Raw genomic sequence first — 21,650 nt, forward strand, 5'->3', positions numbered from 1 at the left:
GTACAAACTTTTCGGTCGATGACGGTCGATCTTGCAGCTCGGCTCGAAGCTGACTCGTTTTCTCGAACGACCCCCCAAGAGACGGTCGTATGTTTAAACCGAACCTCTTCTCTGTAAATGTAGGTGTGCCTCACAACCGTTGTGTATCTGTTCGTCAAACGAAGTTAAATGTTGTCGCATGCGATGGTTTTAGAAAAACAAAGTAGGCCAGTAAGAGAAATAAAGAAACGGAGACACACGATTCTGCACATCGTTAAATCACATACGCGAAGTGAAATACCCTCGAAATTATACATTAGGTATCAAAAGACGCACACCACAAGCAAACGCGCTTTACGGTGTAGGGTTACGTTGGTTTTACATGTTTCCTGTTGCTTGTTTTTGTTTCGGAAAACCAAAAATTAGCCATAAAATACAAAATACCTAGGCGACATTCGGCTACAATGATCAATAGTAGTAATGGGATTTAAAATTGACAAATTATCGCAGAACATCGTTGTTCCCGTTGTTTGTTCTGCAACATAGTGGAAAATAATACCCGAACCAGAATCCAGAATATATCAAAATACACTCACTGTTAGGAGAGAAAAAAAAGTAATTAATGGCAACGCATTCACGCTGCAACACTAAGTTTAGCTATGATTGTGCTTAAAGTAGTAAACACACAAAAGAGAACTCAGAACTGACCAGAAACCACGAACTCCTTCTCACACACAAGACGATGGCCAACACGGAGGGGAAAACTAATGTAGGTGAAATAAATTATTCTGTTCATCAATAGTGATTGTTTGGCTTGGTGGTTTATTTTAAAAAGTCCTACACTTTCAGCGCATTCAGGAAATCGCTCAAATCGATTAGTTCCGGTTCGCGGGTTAGCTTTTCCTTCCGCGCTAACCGATTGACGTCATCGGCCGCCGTTCGAAGCTGCCCTTGCCAGCTGGCTGCATCCCGCAGATGCTCGCTGTCCGTACAATAGAACACTTCGTTAACGTCTTCGTCGAGTTTATAGGACAGAACGTAACGGAAGGCATGCTTGAGTCGCTGGACTGTTGCGTCCCGCAACCCATCGTTACGGCATACCAGATTCAGCACAAACAGGCCTTCGGCACCAACGAGCTTCCTGGCGTTAGCTAGCACGTCCGGTTCGATGAAAGCAGCCGGCGGACAACTCATTCCGACGGTCGGATCTTTGCTGTCTACATCAAAGAGAAGCGCCGCGTAGCGTGCATTACGAGCCACTTCCGTGGCCAAAAAGTGTACACCATCATCGATTACCACGCACAGCCGATCGTCGAGCTTTAGGCCAAAATATTTCACCGCAACACGCTCGATCTCTTCGTCGATCTCGATCGCCGTGATTGTCGTTGTCTTGAGGCACTCGCGAACGAATGTGCAAAGACCACCGCCACCCAACCCGACGATGGCGACGGGAGTGACGGCTTGGGTGTCTTCCGTAAGTTTCACCGCAAGCTGTACACCGATCGTCATGTATAGGTGATGTTGGCACGCGAGCTGGCCTGGGTCGACGACTTTCTGGGGCGCACGGGATCCTCGGACGCGACTCATTCGAAGGGTTGCTTCCGATTGGACCACCGATTGGTTGGCGAGAAAAATGAGACGTCTCAGCATCTTTCCGTTGTCTCCGATGATTTCCTCCACGACGTACTCCCCGGAAAGAGCACTGTGTCCGGCGTGAATCGTTTCTCGCCGGCCAACCTCAGCACCGATCGAAAGGTAAGGTATGGCGCCCGTAATTCCAGCCGGTGCCAGTGACTTGACACTTTCTCCCAGTTCGCCTTTGACCGTCTCGAGATCCTCGTACCGCTGGCCGCGGTGCATCGTTACGACGGCGAGCCGGTCAAAGTTGGCCGATTGTTGCAGCTTTTGGCGACCGGCCGGAGTCGCGAATAGCCATTCCGTTTCACGTCCTTGTGGCACGATGAAGGCGGCATACTTGCCGCTGCCGCGAGACGGTGCCTTATCCAGGACGTGGATCGTGTACCGTGGGATTTGCTTCTCGGTTGGGTGAAACAGATCGAGAGAAACCTCCGCCATCCCGGCGATGCTGCCTCGGGCCAACCCGTTGCATACCATTGCGGCTTTCTGGGCGGACGCGATGGCTGCAATAAGCTCTTCGGGCCGTTGCACACGTTCCATCTGATCGCCCGCTAGGCACAGTTCGAGGACGCGCATCGGAAGAGCTTTAAACTTTGTCGCCACAACGGCAAACACGACGAGCGATGAGCTGTCCTCATTTGCGGGCTGCCTTCCACCGGCTTCCGCACAGCGCACAATGCGCAACATGAAGTGATGGGCCGGAAAGTGATCCACAATCTCGCGTAGAATGTGTTCTTGAAGCAGCGAAACACAAACGTATCGACCGCCCGTCCGAAGGACGCGAGCGATTTCGCAGAAATACTTCCGCACGGTCGCTAGCACCGGTTCGGTGGTGTCGGTAAACAGTGCATCGAGTGTTCCTTTGTCCAGCACTACAGAGAACGATTCAACCGGAAAGGACATGGCCGTGGCATCCATCTGGTTCCAGGTCATCTCCGGGCGTGTGGTGCGATTCGCATCCTGCATCTGCTTGATGACAACGGGCGAGATGTCGATGTTGGTAATCTTTCTACAAAAGGACATAAAGAAAATCGCTGGAACAGGAGGGACGGTGGGAAGCACAGCAGAGCACTTACTTGAAGCCCACATCGTAAAGGTCCATGCTGAGCTTCGAGTTGCCGCAGCCGACCACGAGGAGCTCATCTTTTGGCTTGATGTATTTGTGTAGATGCCCACAAAGTTCTGGATACTCGCCGTACCTGAGTAAAGTGGTGCTTAGTTTCGTTCTCTTCACACCGGAACCCCTTTACCAACCATTCAAACGCCTGTTTGCCGCGCTTGCGGAAAAAGCTGTTCCAATACTCGGTGGAGCCAAAATCTGCGGTCGTTTTTGGCAATAGACTCATCGCGGCTAAAGTTTTTTCAACAAACGCGTTAAATAAATTAGAACAAAATTAGCGTTCGTGATGATTTCATGATTTCATCTTAGGAAAAGAAGGAAGAACACGAATGAAAACATAAACAAGACCGCATGCTCCGGCAATGGCAGGGCTGTGCTTGATGCTGAACTCACCCGATGAAAAATAGCACTCTTTGTGAATTACGCTCTTTCGAACGATCCTTCAACGAGTCAACGGTAACGATAAATCAAATAAACGATAAATCGTTTTGGAATTAAAAAACTATATATTTCAGGTGGGAGATTGTATACTTGAGCCACCTCAACAAATCACGGTTTGGTAGTCTTTGTTGCGGAAGTTCTGCATGGCTTCTATAAGTTTTCGGTCGTTGGTGCCTCGTGGTCTCATTAGATCACGAACGAACCACGAACCAACCTCTGAACCACGATTTTAAGGAGCAAACTGCGCTCACATTCTTTCGCTGGAAAAATACTTACCCCATCATTAAACATATGTTTGTCGTTCAAAGTCAGTTGCTTCGCGGAACAAAAGAAAAAACTTCTTACCACATGCTAATATTAATCATTTGAAAATGAAAAAAATATTTTATTTCACGTAAAAATGATTTTCATTTACATCTGTTTCATTGCTCTTCTTTCCTTCAACCGCAGCGGAGTCGATCCGCGATAGCGTCCTTCGAAAGTGTTGCAAAATTTAGACCATGCTTCGAAATGGTGGTTCAGAGGTTTGGGCGTTTTATTAATTTACTTTTGTTGCGCTTTTTTGCTGCTCCATAGTTTCGTTCTCTGCTTTTATACCAAGGCTGTTTTGCTAAGCCTAAATGTGCGGGTTGTGTTGCTGTTTTTTTGGTTCGTCTAATACATTTACTTTTGTTCAAAAATGGCGTTTGGTTGAGTATTCCCATTTCCCTTTTGCTCACGATCGATTTACGATCGAAACACAAACATATATCATCTTAACAAAGGTGTAGTTCAACAACTTACTGTTTGAGTTACCATGTTCTTTCATTTTGTCTGTGATTGTGAATGTTGCATTTATGTTATTACTGCAATCGTGTATAATTTGCTTTGCTTCTGTTCGTGTTTATCTTACTGCGTTTCCTTCTATTGGCCTTTCATGTATCGAGTGATTGTTGCGATTCTTTAAGTAATACTCTTAGCTGTTGGCTTCCCCTCGTTCCGTTTCCTTGTGTGTGCTACTGTGCACTGGTTAATTCATTAGATAGGAGTTGTTTCTTTGATTGTGTGCGATTTATCTTGCTGACTATCGTCCTCTGCCTGCGTGTACAAAATATAGGAATACTCTTTTCGCAGTTTCGTTTCTCCTGTCCTATGTTTTGCCGAAAGGTTTCACTATTCTGTAGCCATTTTCTACGACATCTTTCCACTAAATGGGTTACCATTTGAATGTTTTTGACGTGTGCTGTGGCCCATGGAATTTTACTGTAATTTAGTTGTGTCTTCCACTCTTTCATTAACAATTTTCATACAAACTTCTTCATTCATATCAAATCTTCTACACTTAAACGTATTTTTGTATTTAATTTCGAGCCAAACTGTTTACCTCCACATCCTTTATCGCCGAACGCGTTGTTCGTTGAGTTTTCATTAAACTAAACCATCATGGCAGTGGTTCGGGGCAGCCGCAATCCTAGGTCGGCGTACTTCTACCATGAACGATGCCATGATGTGGTCAAACCCAAAAAATATCATAACATACGAAGAAATAACGTAGTGTCCTTTTCTAAGTGCAATTCTCTTTAGTTTTGAAGTGATTGCGATGCGGCTCTCCGAATGGCTCGCTGATGACTAGAGAATGACGAACCGAACACGAAGGGCGATTACATCCGTTTACATCAGAAGTAATTTGAACGGGTAACGTATTGTGTTAACAACCCTGCTGTTTTCAATAGTGGCGTATGCACCGCAAGATGGAAGATTCCGTTTCTGTATGAAGTATGAACTGTAAATTAAATGCTGGTTTTCTGGTCTGGTTACTCGCGTGCGCCAGAGTGCGGCTCTGGCGGTCGGTATACTATTGTTTCTCTTTCTGTTTGTGTGTCTGTGTGTTTGGTTTATGCTTGCTGATGCCTTCGAGTGGAAGAGCTTGGAACGAACGAACAGTTCGCGAACCGCAACTGTGTCAATCGGTTCATCGAACTGGCGCGATTCGTCTCATTCCACGCCGACGGACACTGGTAGTAGTTGTAGTAGGGGGGATCCATTTTCTATTGTTTGTTGCATTATTCGGTTGATTAATTGGTATCGGTGGCGTACGGCAAGAACAATCGGCCCGCCGGGTGCTACACATCTACACACACAGGCAACAGGCTCCACGGTTGCCATCTGTCGGTCGGAGTCGGTTTGTGTTTGTGGTACGAGAGAGAGGTTAGATATTGTTCTGCTGTTGCTGTGAGTATATACTATTTCAGTTATGGCGTAGTATGGTGTGTATTTATTGTAATATATGCTTTGACTATTGCATCGGTATCGGTGAGAACGCAAATGGCGCGCGGGCCTTGACGTGAGAGGAGGGCTCTGTAACTGAAGCGATTTCTATTGTTTTCAAACCACACGTGCCGAACTCCACCACCATCGTCGATCAGTAGGACACGAGCGAGCGGCGATTTTGACTGGCGATTTTCTTCGATGTCCCCCGACATTGCCCATCGATGATGGTGGTGGTGCGCTGCCGAACACGTGTGGCTTGTTTCGTATGTGTTGCATTTGATTTCATTTTGTAGCTCCAACGCTCATTTCTATTGCGAGTATGTATGGTTGTGTGGGGTTTTAGGTGTACATGCTATCCATTTTTCTATTGCATCGGTACGCCACGTGCGCGTACCGTGTGACACGGTTCTATTTCCTTATGCGTATGCGGGTACTTTACTTATCAACTATTGAGCCTTTCTCGAACGACAGATGGCACCGGGAACCGACGCGGTCGACAGGCCTCCTGTTCTAGCCGCTCCGGATTCTGCGGTACTTATTGGTTGGTTTGTAATGGTTTTGTTTGCAATATTGGTTGTGTTACCGGCTGTCGACCAACGTTTGCGTGCGCCTCCATTTCGGGATGGATGATTACCATACTCTTACGTAAATTGTTTGCACCTTTGTGATCTTGTGGAATAACACAAACGTGGCTGGGGTCACACATTCAACTATAAGTTCCATATGATGAGGCCAACCTACTGCTGGCTGGCCTGTTCGACTGTTGTTACATTTATATACTTCTTGCTTTACAGTTTGAGTTTGGCTCCTCGGGGTGGACGATACAATTTTCTCTATCTTTTCACACCTACCATCCCCACGATCCGATACGTTACTGCGTATCGGGATGGAAAGAATAGACGAAAGAATGTTGGCTGTAAGTTTCTTGACGACTGCCCCGGCGCGACGGTTGGTTCAACTCCCTTCGCTCGAGTTCCGCAGGATGCACATGTGGCTTAAGCACACAAAACTTGCAATAAACATTCTTTTGAGTGATTGCCACTAGCTAATAATGCTACCCTCTATACACAATTGCACCTTACCGTGGATAAACATATTTTACAGTTCATAAATTGAAACATTGCACCATTTGTTGAGTATTTCTTCACACATACATGCACACACACACACACAATTACACGTGTCACGCGTTCTACTTTCACACACACACAGTTCTGCTGTCTACTTGCGCAGCAGGATATCGATGGCACGCTTTCCGTTGGCGTTCCGCAGCTCATTGTCGATGCGTTTCTGCAGCAGATTGTACAGCTCGACATACTGGAACTCGGCGGCCGTGTGTAGCGCCGTATTGCCCCGCACATCGGCATGGTTCAGCGGTAGCGCCGGGAACTTGAGCACCTCCCGGACGACGCACGCGTTCCGGGAGAAGACAGCATAGTGCAACGGTGACCGACCGTCCCGATCCAGAACCAGATCCCGATCGAGCGGTAGAACGCCACCGGGCACGATCGCCCTGACGATGCCGAGATTCCGATTGCAGATGGCAGTGTGCAGGATCGACTGCCCGTTGGCGGAGGTCACGGTCGGGCTGGCGCCGTGGCTCAGCAGATAACCGAAGATCGCCTCGTCGCCCGTTTGGGCGCTGATGTGGAGCGCCGTGAAGCCCTCCTTGTTGCGGGCGTCCAGCGTGTAGCCGTGCTCGCGATGCAACCCCACGCAGTACTGCACAATGTCGAGTGCCCCGCGAAGCACGGCCAGATGCAGAACCCGGTTCTTCGTGTCCGACTCTTCCGCCAGCAGAAAGCGCACCACCGGCGGGAAGTTGTTGACGAAGTAACGCAACAAGTCCACCCGGCAGTTCATGGTGGCGATCGACAGGACGTTGTGGCCGAATTTGTTGCAGTGCTCCACGTTGGCACCGTGCCGCAGCAGGATGTCGAGTGTTTCGAGTGGAGCACTCGCGAGCGCGTGGAACAGCGGGGTCGAGCAGATCGTGTCCTTACTGTTCACGTCGAGCAGTTCCGCACCGAGCAGATACTCCAGGATGCGATTGTAGCCCTCGCGGGCGGCACAGAAGATCAGCTGATGGGTTTGCGGTTGGTGCTGCGACTTGACGGCCGTGCGTTGATGTGTCGGCGTCAGTGCGGCCAGCGTTCGTCCGATCACCTCAATCGAGGCGCCCTTCAGCAGCAGCAGATTCGCGATGTCGAGTGCACTTTTGCGCACGGCGATCGCCAGGACCTCGTCCAGATCGTCGGCACCTCCGTCGGTCGCGGGCGTGCTGATGTGGTTGAGTAGCGTCCGTACGATGGCCACGTTGCGGTTGCACACGGCCAGCACCAACGGGGTCAGTCCTTCGCTGTTGGCCAGCGTTGGGTTGGCACCGTGCCGCAGCAGAGCCTTAACCCGCGGATGGTCGTTACAAAGGCAGGCCAAATGTAGGGGCGTCGTGCCGTACCGTGGACTCGCCACATCGATCCCGTACAGTCGCTGGAGCCGCTCGATCGTTCGCTCGTCCGCTGCGTGGTGAAGTGGCGTAAAACTGTCACCGAAGCCGTCGGCAGGGGCCGGGCAGTATCGCTCGAACCGATCCGCCATTTTCAGCAGATCATTCATCAGCCGCTGGTTACGGAGCACCTCCGGCAGTGAGATCTTTCCGACGGGCTGACCGCTGCGGAGCAACAGCTGCGTGAGCTTTCGGTGTTCCGCCTCGATGGCAACCTCCAGCGGACTGACGCCGTGCGTATCCGGCACTCCGACTTGCGCTCCGTGGCGTAACAGTATCCGCACGATCGGGACACTCCTCGACTCGACGGCAAAGTGTAGCACACTGTGACCGTTCGTGTCCCGGGCCTGCACGTTGGCGCCGTGACGCACCAGCAGCTCTACGATGTCCGCGTAGCCACGGCGGGCAGCAATCTGGAGGGGCGTCAGTCCAGCATCCTTCCGGTTCACGTTGGCCTTGAGTTTGCGGTCCGCCTCGAGCATGAACTGAAGGGCACGCACCCGCCGGAAGGTGGCCGCCTTGGTGTAGAGCCGACCGTACTCGGCCGCAGCGTTGGCCAACATAAACTCGACAATTTCCTCGTTCGTGTCGTCGCAGTACTGCAGAAACAGATCGAGGCAGGCGCTGGCAATTTTGGCGCTCAGAAGATCGTTGTTCTTGAGGAACACGATCGCTTCCTGGTCGTTGTTGAGGAAGATCCAGGCGTACTGGGCGCAGCCGTACTCACCGTTCGTGTACCACTTGGCCCCGGCATTGGTGAGCGCTTTGACCATTTCGATGTTGGCCAGTTTGCAGGCCACCTCGAGCGGTGTCTGGCCGTACACGTCGCGCTGGTTCAGATCGTGGCACTGGTCGAGCAGCAGGTTCAGCATCTCTACGTTGCCCGACTGGACCGCGTAGTGCAGGATCTCGGTGTTGCTTTCCGCGTTCACATCGTAGTCCGGGTGCGTCTCGAGGAAGCTCGCAAACAGTCGGTCAAAGTTGAACACCAACGGGATGGAATCGATCTGCTCGTACCCAAAGTCGGCCACGATCTTCGACAGGATGTCTTCATCGTTGCTCAACACCGCCAGGTGGTAGCAAAACTCGGTCCGCGCCCGCCGATCGGCCAAGATGATGTGGAGCGGCCGACCGCACGGGATGGCCCGGACGCTCTCCATCAGGTGCGAGAGAGGCTTCAGGAACTCGTCAACTCGGCCAAAGTCAAGCAGGTGACCGAGCAGCATGCAACTCTGGTGCTGGACGAGCTGATCGACGATACCGTGCCCGAGGTGACTCTGGCCAAGCAGGTGCGCCTCCTTCCGGATCGTGTCCCGAATCTCACCGCAGCTCTGATAGCGGAACCCCGCCATCAGCTCGTGCTGGTGTCTGACCACGGCTACTCGGTCCGCGAAGCTCCAACAGTATCGATCGTAGATCTCCGAGATGATATTCTTCGACAACTTGATCACACTGAGCGCGTTCAGCAGGATCGTCTTGGGTCCCGTGTTTGGAATCAGCACCTCGTACGTAGGGTGTCCGTGGGCGAGGTAGTTGCGCAGGTTGCGCCCCGTCAGAACCGGGACGTAGTTGCAGAGGCTCCCCCGGTTGTCGACCAATCGGCCCGAAAGGGCCGTGGTCGCCTCGAGCATCAACATCTCGAATGCGATCTCGTCCGTCCGATCGAACGCACGCATGTTCATGTTCTGGTCCAGGAACAGCTTCTGCAACTGGGCCACCTTCTCCTCCGTTTCGCGCTCCTCCTCGCGCCGCAGATCGGCCAGCAGGTTGGGCTTGTGCAGGATCCGGTGCCTCCGAAGCAGCTGTCGCAGCAGCTCGAACCGGCGGTCGGGATTGTCGCGCACCTTGCGGAACAGCGGATCATTGACTAGAAACGGTAACTGACGGCCGGTGGCGCCCTCTAGGCGCTTGAGCAGCGAACTGCCACTGGACGTGAGCTGCACCGTGCGCAGGTCATCCGCCGGTGCACTCCTGGCGAGGCTGCGATCGAGCACGTAAAGCACTCGGGCCACCAGCAAGGCCAGTCGCAGCTCGAGCGCAGACCGGTGCCGTAGCGCGGGAAGCTCGTCGTACAGGTAGGCCAGCAGCGTGTTCCGGAGGTGCGCCAGAAACTCCCGGTCGACCGTGCGGTTCCGTTGGAGCACCCGAAGGTGCGAACGAAAGGTGTGCCGTATTTTTTCGTAGCTGTGGTTCGATTTGATCTTCGCTAGGAGACAGTCCACCATCAGGAGCGTGTTGCTGAGCTGCTGGTGCAGAACCCGATAGCTGTCGATCTCCTTCAGGACGCGCGCTCGCAGCGTGCTGAACCGCTCGCTCACGGGCAGATCGCTTCTCCGGTACTCGTCGGCGATCGCCTCGAGCAGCGCGTTGATCTCGAGCAGGGTGAACGGGGCCACGTCCAGGTCCTGCCGGTGGCAGTCGCCGGTCGGCGAGTTGTGGCGGAAAAGGTACGCGTAGTAGGACTTGATCTCCTCCAAGCTTTTGCTGTCGTACAGGCGGTTCATGAGCGTTTTGATCGCCAGCACGTGCTGCAGGTTCTGGGCGTACCGGAAGAGGTTGTGCAGGATCCGCAGGTTGCGGTGCAGTTCCTCGTAGTCCAGCAGATCGTCGCTTAGCTGCACGTCCTGCCGTTCCACGGCCCCGTTCCCGCCCGCCAGCAGTGGCAGTAGGTCCGCGCCGCGCCGATAGTGCGAAAGGACATCCCGGATCCGAGCATCGGCCAGTATCCGCTGCGGTGTCAGCAAGTTGACGAAGCTTTCCATGTGCTTCGCCAGCACGGGCGTGTCGCGACCGTGGCGCAGGGTTTCGCATATCACCTGCACCACCCGCTTCATGGCGATCGTCTTGATCTCGCGATCGGTGCTCCAGTCAAGGTCCGTTACCGAACCGATGTACCCGAGCGCTCGGTTGATGGCGTGTAGTTCCCGCATCCGACGGTAGCTTTTGGCCATCTTGCGAAACAGTTTCCGGTTGCGGTCCGACACCTTGGGCTGGTCGGTGCGTAGCACGTAGCACCGGTAGCTGATCGCTTCCGCTTCGACCTGCCTTCGAGCGTCCTCCGGCAGGAGGTGTTCGCGTACGATCTTGCGTTGCTGTGTGAGCACGTTCTGTACGCTCAGTTCTACCGCAACCCGGTCCGGGTCGTCGGCGTCCCGTGTCCGTTGTCGCTCTGTCCACAGTTCGTGCAATCGTGCCCGATAGTTGCTGCTGTTCGCGGGCACGATGCTGCTTCCGGTGGTGCTGCCCGTGACCACGTAGTGGCAGAACATTAACTCACGGTTGCGTTCGCTCGTCCACTGGAACTTCCGGGGGCGAATTTTCGGACCGGACGACGGAGAAGAGACTGGACTCGGTTCGAGTCTCGACTGGGTGTCAGCATCGGAAGGATCGGAGCACTGGCCGGTCGCTGGCGGGTCACGGGAAGGCGTTGAAGGTGCGTGTCGCGCCAGGATCTTCTGCAGCTCGTTGGCAATCGCTCCCAGGTAGAGCATCAGCTTGCGCTTGTCGACCAACATTTTGTAGATGTCGTACCGTGGTGGATCTTTCCAGATGTGCAGAAATATTGCTGTAAATGGCACAGAGCGGATAAGGGAGTTATTTAATGGGGAAATTGAAAAAGAAGAAGAAACTCATCTCAATCTTGTACGGGTTGAAAGGATTTACGTTAAAGCTTTCGCGATAGCTCAAGGTGGCCACCCGAAGCCGAATTTCGATTAATGCAGACCATTCGAATAATACATTCAGCGGTCCCTTAATCGGCCTTACGAGAGGACTTTTTGGCCTCTAGCATGGCTTGCCGGGGTGCATCTGTTTACAAGACCGAGTCCTCTTCTCCGGGGTAGCAAGCAAACAAACGGAGGCAGCGGTTAAGGTCGTTCCGTCCTCACTCAAAAGCTCTCGACCACGCGGGAACGGGAAAGCGATGAGTGTGTAGGTTCCGGTGTCGTATTTCTAGCTGCTGGCATCTGGTGTGGCCATCGGCACCAGCAGCGGTGGCAATGAGGCCGTAACCCTCGTCCAGCATCGAGAGGAAATGCAAACAAACAGGTACTTCCTCACTTTCGCTGATGGTTCACAAAGAAATTGGGTCTGTTTGGGTTCCTTTCGATAGTGCAAAATGTGACAGAAAGAGAGCGAAAGAGACTGTCCGAGAGAGATAGAGAGAGAGTGAAAGCAGAAAAGTATTCGTGAAACTATTCGAGCAATTCATTTTCTCCGTGCCCTCGTTTCATGGAATTCCGTCTTCGGTGGCGAATGGCCGGCCCGAGAAGAAGCTCTACGCTCCTTTCAGCCCTTTCTTTTTCACCGACCAAAGTCCTTTTAGCTTTTAATGTATTTCTGTGCCGTTGCAAAAAAGAAAACAAACAACAACGACGAGAGACGACGGCCGAGCGATGGGACGCCGGGGAAAATAATTTAAAATTTTACCGATTAAATCTCTCGCGGGAGTTTACCTTTTGGCCATCGCTTCCGCGCGGCGGCACCCTCCCCCGGGCAGCCGTCGCCGTTTTGACCCCAACCGGCCAAGGAATTGTATTTTTTAACGAGTTTTTCTTGTTGTTTCCAACAACAAGGAAAAGCCGAGAAAAGTGGGGAAAAAAGGGCAGCCGGACTTTTGTTGGCACGCAGCCGGAGCCGGTTCAGGTATTATGCTGTTCTTCGCGAATGCTCTGCCTGCCGGCTGAGGTGTTTGTGTGCCTTTTTATCTGCCGATTTCAAGATGTTGCCAAGCTGCCACGTAAAATGCTGTCCCCTTTTAAAACGGTTGCTTCACTTTGTTGCTCGCCGAACGTTGGAAAAGTGTATAGTGCCCTGTTAGCATTTTCCACATTCTTTAGCTTTCCAGGGGCTTGTTTTGTGCTTAAACTTGGAGTGGTCCCAAAATGGAAACTTATTTCGGACCAAACATTAAAAAGGAAAACATTCTTTTCCAATGGCTAGAGCCAAAGAGTTTCTAGGATTAAAATGCGATGTGCCAAAAGCATTTTTATGTCTTCAGTTTGGGAAGCTTTCTTCGGCAAAAGATCCGCTTTCCCTTAGCTTTTAAGGCCTTAGTATTTAAGTATTGATTGTAAAGCAACATAGCTAAGTTTCAGTTTTTTTGGTTTTGAAAAAATGCTTCCCACCTCCGTGTTGTGCAATTACATTTAAGTTCCAAATAAAGTATTTTTTTCTGCGGTAATGAGGATAATTTTAAGAAGTTAAACATTAATGTTAAATAACTGTGTAAATCATGTTATGATAAAATATAACACTTTTACCATTGACAGACGTTTACTTGTTCAAACATTTGTGGCATAACGGCTTCGATAAAAATTTAGTAAGCGATGGCTTGATGGTGGAAGGCAGTTAAGTTGGAACGACACCATCTGTCAGTTAGCTTCGTCAAATTTTCTCATTCTACGCAGCTCACCTCGACCACAGCTTGCGATCTTTGCAAAGGTTTAAGTCAAAGTTTGGACTTAATTTTATGTTTCCGACTAATTTCCTTGTCCGTCTAAATGCTGTGTGTTTGGGAAATCGACAGAAAACGTGCGTCACAGGCTACGGTCCGTAGGGCCGTAAACATTTTTCCTTTCTGCTCACATTCCCAGCTCAACGAGTGGCTCGCCGTTACTAACAAAGTATGTGCACGGGACCGTCCGCTTTCGCCATTTTGTGAACCCGAGGGTGGGGGCACTAGATCCCGTTCCCGTCCAAAAAGTCCGTGGCCACGTACGGTACACACCCACGCAACAGACCACTCCCTCGGCACCGGCGGAAGGAGCGAAATGCATTTACTCGACCGACCCACGATCGGACGGACGGACGAACGGACTCACGCACCGGGGGTGGCACGGGGTGAAAAAAAAGGGAACAGGCACAAACTAGTTCCCTCCCATTTTTTCGCCCACGGCTCTCGCGCGCGCCCCGGTAGGGGGTCCTGCGAAAACAGGACGCACCGCACATAGCGGCGCTCCAAGAGCCGTTTTCGATTGGCCGATATCGACGGATTTTTCCATAAAACGCGCTTCGGCGGCGGAGGTCTGCGCAGAAAAACCGACCCTTGTGCCGACGTCCACCGTCCCCCTCCGCCACGGTATGCAAATACATGCCACCCACCAGTGTGGGGTGATTTATGCACGTGATAAGCGGGTGCCGGCCGCCCGACGAGCCCGTTTTGTTTCGATTTTTCCAGAACCCACCACCGCGACAATTTCCACCAAATCACCATGGTAACGGAGACGGGCGGGGGGGCCTGCTTCGGTTGCGTGTAGTGCGTACGTGTGATCCGCGTCCCGTCCGCCGGTCCGCCCGATAGGAATCCCGCGGTGCATCCTTCTACGGCTGTCTATCATACTGGCGGACACCGAGCGGTCCGAGAGTGGGCCATACGCACACACACACCTAAAGTGACAAGAGAGAGAGAGAAAGAGACAGAAAGAGAGAGAGGGAGAACGAAGGGTGTGGGGTGGTTGTGCAAAGCTTGCTGCGATGCGAAACCGAAACCACACCACGACTCGGACCACGGCGCCCGGATGCACCACGGCCCTGGCTGGCTGGCTGGCTGGCTGACTGGCTGGCGGTGGCTTCCGGCGTCCTGTGATTCGTCCAGCCCCAACAAAACACACACACACAGCGGGACGGCAGGGGGCCTCCGTTCGTGGAAAGAAAAAACAAGGCGCAGCCTAGCGAAAGCGAAACAAAATGGAAAAAACACTCACACACTACAACCTTCGCGCAACGGTCAGCGTGGAGACCGTGAGCAGGACGGCGGCGACCGACGCGCGGCCAAGCGGATACCGGATACCACACAGGCACAGGAACGGAACGGAGTGAAAGAAAAAAAAAGAACGCCCACTTTTCCCGGGGCTCGTCAGTGTTCGTCCGGCGGCCGCCGTCCTTTTATTTCGGCCAACGCAACACACGCACGTCGGAGGCCCGTTTCCGTTTACCGAGGCCGCCAACGATACGAACTTTTTTTTCTCTCCTTTTACTCCCCATCCAAACGCAAATCCCCTTTCGGAGTGGGCGCCGGAGTGGGACGGAGACTCTACGGCTCCCTGATTGGTGCCCGGGCCCGGGTTCGTTCGTTGGAAGGATGAAAAACAAAAAATCCCTGCCGAGAATAGGGTTCTTTTTTGGGATTTTAGAGACGGACGGTTTCGGACATAACTCTTCGCCACGGGGGGGGGGGGGGCCAGGTGTCGATTGCGTGTGCTTTTCGGCAGCTACGACCGACACTGGGGCAAGTGTTAAGTGCCGGTGTCGGATCAGAGGCCGGGCCTAAAAATTGGGACGTGCCCTCGTTGGACAGCGATTAGATTTTGATAATCAAGCACCCGTGTGGACGGACGTCCGGTTGGCGAGGGTCCCAGCGGCCACCTGAGCTAGAAAGTAGGCCCGAGTGGCCGCCTAGAGCTGCATTCTACAAGCGTTTAAATTCCTTCCGAAAGGAACAGGCCGTCACAGGACCGTTGCCCAACTTTAACCCAAACGGGCGCACTCCAGAATGTGGCTCTTCTGCTGCCTTCACTTTCAACCCAACCGGGCCCGTCGTTGTCGTCCGGGGACCGTACTCAAAAATTGCAACTATGCCCAGTGCCCAGTGCGCCGACTGCTGGGACCGTCCGAAAGGGCCGCTTTCCCTTTCGCTTGACCCGCGCCAACACGTTCGGCAAATGCAAATCGATGCCTAGGGGTGGGCCTGCCTTCAGACGGGACCATCTGACCGAGCCGGGTCCAGGCGTCGTCCGTCTCGACGACGGCTCAGACGAATGCCGGTCAAGCCTTCTGCCTTCTGGTACGGCGATACGTCTCCGGCTCCGGAATTGACTTGGGACTGGAACGTAGCCCTTCCTGGAACCAAACCGTCAATGGACCAAACGCACACTTGGACCTGCAAAACTTCCTGTGAAGTGCACGACCCCGAACGGTGGTAGTAGGTAGGGGTCCCTAAGAGGGTCAAGAAGCTCTCTACGACCTCCAGCTAATTGATAGAATCGTGGCGTTTCTTTATTTCTCCCATCAAATGATGGTCAAGATGCAGAAAGGAGTCGGGTCGGCAAGGCGCAAGAAGGACAACGTCACTCGCACACACACACGCGGGGGCAACGATCGGGTTCGCGAGCGCGCCGCGCGTCCTTGTTCAAACAACGCTTCTCGTGCGCGCTCCGTGGGGTGGTTTTTTTAAACAACTTTTTTAAACAACTTTCCGATTGGTGCCGTGTCTTGTGGCGCCCGATGCCCGTGAGCCCCGGCACATACACCGGGCACCAACACCACCAGCGAGCGGACGAGCGAACGGACGAGCGTTTCGCGCGCTTCGTTCTCGCGCCGCGCCTCGTTCGCGCCAGCCCCGCGTGTCCCCGTTGTCGTTGTGGTGGTGATGGCTTGGTGGTGGTGGCTTTTATAGTTTTCCCGGCCCTCGGCTGTAGTTGTGGGGGCGCCTGTTACCCACACACGGCCTCACGGCTGGCATAAAATAATAATAAATCGACACGGTCCCGGACGCCATCGGAAAGGGGGTGGCAAGCGGTCCCCCCTCGATTCCACCACCGCCGGGCACTGAGCTTGCAACCCTTTGTGGAGTTTAGAAAACCGAGGGGACTCCTCCGGACCGACGAAGTGTGGAAATAGTTTGACGTGGGGCCGGTCGCCTATTCTTGTCCCTGTCGCTCACACACACACACGTGCGAGCGCGCGGAACCCGGCGAACCGATACATATGTGTGTGGCCACCGGGTTGTGTATGTGTTGGGATGGTGCTGTGTCGCGGAAAGGAAGCTTGCGTAGAGCGAAAGGCGATCAACATGTGCTACAGTGAGGCTCCAATTTGATCAACCCCTGGGCTCTTACAGGCCAGTGTCACGCGTGTTTCCAATTATTATACGATTTAAAGGCGATTTTAAATCACTACGCTTCTGCATAGCGATGTGTCCAGAGAAAGCGACAGCGACTTGAGTATGGTTTTCTTCAACCGCCTGCATGGATAATCTGGAAAAGAACAACTCTTTTCGGACTTATTGACGCTGCTGTTATGATAAGGATCGAATATTATGACGCTTACGATGCTAACGAGGTTTAAGAAATGTGGTGGAAGTCAACTCGTGACTGTAAACGCTACCACAAGTGTAACGCACAGTAACGCAGTGTAACGCACAGTTAGTTTCGCGAAACATTGGCCTCAAAACGTCGGTCAATTTTCCTTCCGCAACTGTAATTTGTCCCAATTTTATGTCCCTTCTAATAAGAAATACGGAGTCATACGACCCGGCGTCTGATCGACGGTCTACTGTAACCTCTGAACCCCGTTGAAGGGGGCATTCTTGGGATAACTTTACGACCCAAAAGGCCCCAACCGGATACCAAAGGGGTTACCGAATTACTGTCGGCCCCATTAATATGTGTTCGACGAAACGGTCCCTACTTATAACGGTGAGTGAAGGTGTTTGGGAAACAGCAAAACGTAGGTTAGAAAAGACTGAAAAAAACACAAACAATAATGTTGTGGGCTGTCGTTAAAAATGGGAAAACATCTAGTGGGCCTCGCTAGCGTTACCATCGGGACGTGTGCGCGCCAAACGGGAAGTGGGTAATTTGGGGCGCCGGTCCACCTGCGAGTATCGTTTCCAACGGTCGGTCGTTCAGGACCCGTCCCGTGTGTGTGTGTGTGCCTTGGTCCTGTTTAGACGAGTGGGACGTGGCGCTTAGACGCGAAACACCCGTCCCCGGACGGCGTGTGTCTGGGTGAGCCGCTGTCGGTGTGAAGCGCTGTTAATGCGCGCAGGGCATCGGGATCGAGCAACGATAGTTTCGAGCCGGATGGGTGTCCCACTGTCATCTGTCCGTTGTCCCTGGCCCGCGTGCTCTGGTTTACTTGTGGGCATGCTGCACACACACACGCATGTATCGCTGTGCCATTCCGCGCCACCCGACCGCCATTCGGGGTGTATCAGTTCCGCGAGCTTTGAGTGAACCCATTACCATCGTCATCATCATCATCATCACCACCATCAGCGGCGCCGTCGTCATCACGCACACACCACGCGTATGATTGGTGTGCGTGTGTCCTCCGCGCCCGGCAGTTAGCCCTTCATTAGCATGTAGCGAGCAGCATAACTACATAACTGCTGGAGGACCGCGGCGGGCCATGGGGGGGGGGGGGGGGGCCGGGGGGTTTGATTTGTGACCTGACTTAGGCACGGGCAGGGGTCGGGCGGACAAAGTGCGTGCGGACAGTTTTGAAGCATCAGCAGCTGCAGCAGCAGCAGCAGCAGCTAGTGAAAATAATGTGAAATAACAATTCCCTCAAACCCAGGCCGCCCAGGACCGGGCCCGGGCTAGGGGTGGAAAGTTCCACTAGTTTTTTGTTCGCATTTTACTGCCGAGTGCCGCGGGGACGTGGGACGCGTCCGGGAGGCAAATAGGCGACGGGGCAGCGAAATTAAAATGAGGCGAGTGCACTGGACCTAAAATCATTATCTATTCTCTCGCAGGAATTGCAACGCCATCAGCGACGCGATGACCAATAGTTTATTTTTTCCTATCCGGAGAGGCGGGGTTGGGTGGTTGGTGCTGGCCACCCGGGACGGTCGGGGAAATCATTTTCTCCCGTCGCACCACCGTAACTCCTAGTTTTTCCACACGACGTCGACGACGACGCCGATGGCCGGGCTCGGATCGATGCGATAGTGGCGCCGTTTCTGTCGGTTTCGCTGTGTGTGTGTGTGTGTGTGGCTAATTCTTTCACTGCGCCATCTTTTTGCCTATTGATCATTTAATTTGAAGCTGTAGCAGGCGGGTGGCCGACGGGTGGTAGGATTTATTATCGGAGCCGGAGGAATGAAATGAAATCGGGCAGCTCGGCCGGCTCGGGCTGCCCCCAAGAGCGTCCTGGGACCACTGGGCCCGGGACAGGATCCTGCGAACGTGGACCGCTAAAATCGGCTGTGGGAATGGAGCACTATTGAACACTGTTGAAACGGGCGCTTGGCGTTGGTCCGGCCGATCCGGTCCGGATGTTTGGGCCGCTGAAAGGCCGGTCCCGGAGACCGTTTAGTGGTTTGCGCTTCGGGTTTTCTTTTTTCATAAAACAATTTCCACCCGAAGCCGCCACCACCACGGGGTGGCCGGTGCGTGTTCAAGTGCCCGAAACGCGCACCAGCAGGAAGTGCACGGTGCGTGGTTCGATTAGAACGCCAGCCGGGAACTCGAGGGACTCGTTCGATAGTTTGCGTGCTAATTGTTTTCGTTTTCGCCTCGCGGTTAGGCGAATTCGGGGCCCGACTCACGGCTGCCGGAGCGACCAACGCCGGTGCGGTTTTTAGATGTTAATTTTAATTAATAGGAAAAATCGAGATCCCGCCGAGTGGCACGGTGCGCGCCCGGACGCTCATAATGGCCGGCGCACAGGCCGACAAAAAACTCCGGTTTTCCGGCCGTGAACGAGCGAATGCAAATATTGCCGCTTAGATGCAGCTGGCTAACATCAAACGGGTGGTAAATAGCGCCGGGAAGACAGATGCAGCGGTCGCGGCCGTGAGGGGCCAAATGGAAAAGCTTTGTTTATTCTTTTCACATACGCAGCGACGGTGCAGTCGGTGTATGTGCCAAGCGCACGCATCAAGCTGAACTACGCAGGGTCGTCAACCGCAATAAGGGGGCCTGTAAAATGTTTCGATGGAGGCGCATGGTGTTTCAATTTTCTCCCGATGGAGACGCCCAGTAACTCAGCCGTGCGTCTTCTAACGGGCGAAATGTAGTTCGAAATGAATGAAATTTATGGAATTTATGGACCTGACAATATCGATCCGACGGTTAGAAATGGTGGCCGTAGCGTAGCATAATTAGGGAAAAGTTTAAAATATGCACGAAACCCTTAATTGGCACTGTCACCGCAGGACGGTCTTTAAACAAATGTAAAACAGCTCAGCGCCAGAGAAAAGTGGACGCCAAACGAAAGAGCACAAACCTGACAGCAACCGGGTTCCCGGGCAAAAGTCCTCGGTGTCTTTCCCGAACGTCCGGAAGAAAATTGGAAAAACTGTTTAATTTGTTTCATTTTTCTTTTCTCCTTCCGACACTGTCCCAGGGTCTGTCATTCCAGGGTTTGTTTGCGAGTTTCCATTTCTGGTTGCCCAAAAACGGAAAAACCGGACGATCGAAGACGGACCGGAGGCGAAGGACGGCCCCGAAAAAGATGCAGTGCACCGTGTTTTTGCATTCTGATTTCTTTCTGCCGTCCCTCCGTTCGATCCGGGGGGAACCGGTGCACCATAATGGAAAAGTGAACTCAGATCGAGCAAAAACTTCACCACCACCGAGTGGTCCGAGGGTGGGAAAAAGAGACTTAAAATACACACCGGAGCCACGGCTACGGCCGAGAGCCCAAGGAGAGGGGCTACCCGTGATCCGGGTTTTCTTGCTACGACTGCGGGAAGACTGCGGGAAGACTGGTGGATATCAGAAAATGAGAAATCTTTTCTCAGCCACAGCAAAGGGACCAACATCAAGCGAAAAAAAAGAACGAATGAGTGCTGTCCCCGCCTGTCGGACTCGCGATCCAACGCCCAAGCTTGAAGGAAAACAGAAATAATGCCAACAGCAGCCAGGAAAGGCTGCTCGTAGCGAGAAGCTGGCTGTCTGATAAAAAAGTTGTTTAAATAACAAAAGTGTACGATGCTTTTTTCTCGGAAGTTCCCACAGCTAGAGCGCGTCGTCTCTCTCGTTCTGTCCCTCGACAGGTCCTTAACACCGTCCAACCTGCTGGCCCCACCGTTCGCCATTCGCCAGTGTTTCCGTTTTTTATCTGTCCCCCACCGAAACTAACCCGTCCGGACGTCCGTTTCTCGGTGTGTGTGTGTGTGTTTCTGAGTTTCCTTCTTTGCGCCGGGAAACTCTCCGTTTTTCGTTTCGCCAGCTTTTTGCGCTTTCTTTTCATTTTAATTTATCTACGTCGAGCCGGGCTCCCCGTCCCCCGGTGGGGAGGTTTCCTGCCATCGGACGGACTTTGGTGGCCCTCTTGCTTTGACCATGGAAACCATGGAAACGACTTTACATTAAATACGGTTTCTTTCTTCGGCGGCACCGGGAGCCAGAGCCATTTGCTGCGTCGGGCGTGTTTGCGAGGTTTATTTTATTGATTTACGTTAAAATGCTTCTTGCTGGCGCAAAACAAACGAACGAAGCGAACGATGTCTTGCAAAGGAGCGGCTTACGGTTCGGTTCCATTGTGGTGGCGAGTTCAACAACGCAAGGCTTTGGCGTCGGACCCATGATCACAAAATTGTTAAATGTAATATAAAAATCACGATATTTGAACAATCTTTTCTGCAACTAAATGAACGAACAACTTCGTGCAGGACGCGTCACCCAGTTGGTCGTCCAGTTCCTGTAGTAAAAGACGAAAGGAAACCGGACTCTGTAATGGCAAACCCAGAAACCGGCAGCACGGAACAGAATAAAGTGTCCGCAAGTTTTCTTCATAGACTTCGTCGCACACCATGGATCCACTAGCAGGCCGGGGCCGCTGTCACCGACCGGAAGTCTGAGGACGTGCCGCAATACGAAGTGGTGCCGTGCCTGTCACCGTTTATCGCCTCGGCTTGGGTGCGCTCTCCGCACGGGAACGGAGCGCGGATTTCAGACCCACGTCCAGCGATGAAGTAGGGACCGTAAAATTCATATTTCATCGCCATTTCTGTAAATGAATTAGAGGTAATTCAATCTGTTTGAC

The 21,650-nt window shown here is 52.8% G+C and overlaps 2 protein-coding genes across 2 annotated transcripts in view; both read right to left on the bottom strand.

Annotated features, from left to right (window-relative positions):
- Positions 1-793: 793 nt before the first annotated feature.
- On the bottom strand, positions 794-2,963 carry LOC128275007 (eEF1A lysine and N-terminal methyltransferase homolog). The gene is made up of 3 exons (XM_053013375.1): positions 2,872-2,963; positions 2,694-2,816; positions 794-2,626 (listed from the first exon to the last, which is right to left on the bottom strand). Exons 1-3 carry the CDS (start codon positions 2,961-2,963, stop codon positions 817-819), a joined length of 2,025 nt encoding a protein of 674 aa, XP_052869335.1. The 3' UTR covers positions 794-816.
- Positions 2,964-6,649: 3,686 nt separating this feature from the next.
- LOC128275005 (uncharacterized) overlaps positions 6,650-21,650 on the bottom strand; it is a 36,783-nt gene continuing 21,782 nt past the window's right edge. The window contains exon 2 of the mRNA XM_053013373.1: positions 6,650-11,499. Coding sequence (XP_052869333.1) covers positions 6,650-11,499 — 4,850 coding nt within the window. The remainder of the gene's footprint in view (positions 11,500-21,650) is intronic.

This window comes from Anopheles cruzii, chromosome 3, assembly GCF_943734635.1.
Source record: "Anopheles cruzii chromosome 3, idAnoCruzAS_RS32_06, whole genome shotgun sequence".
Classification (NCBI taxonomy): Eukaryota; Metazoa; Arthropoda; class Insecta; order Diptera; family Culicidae; genus Anopheles; species Anopheles cruzii.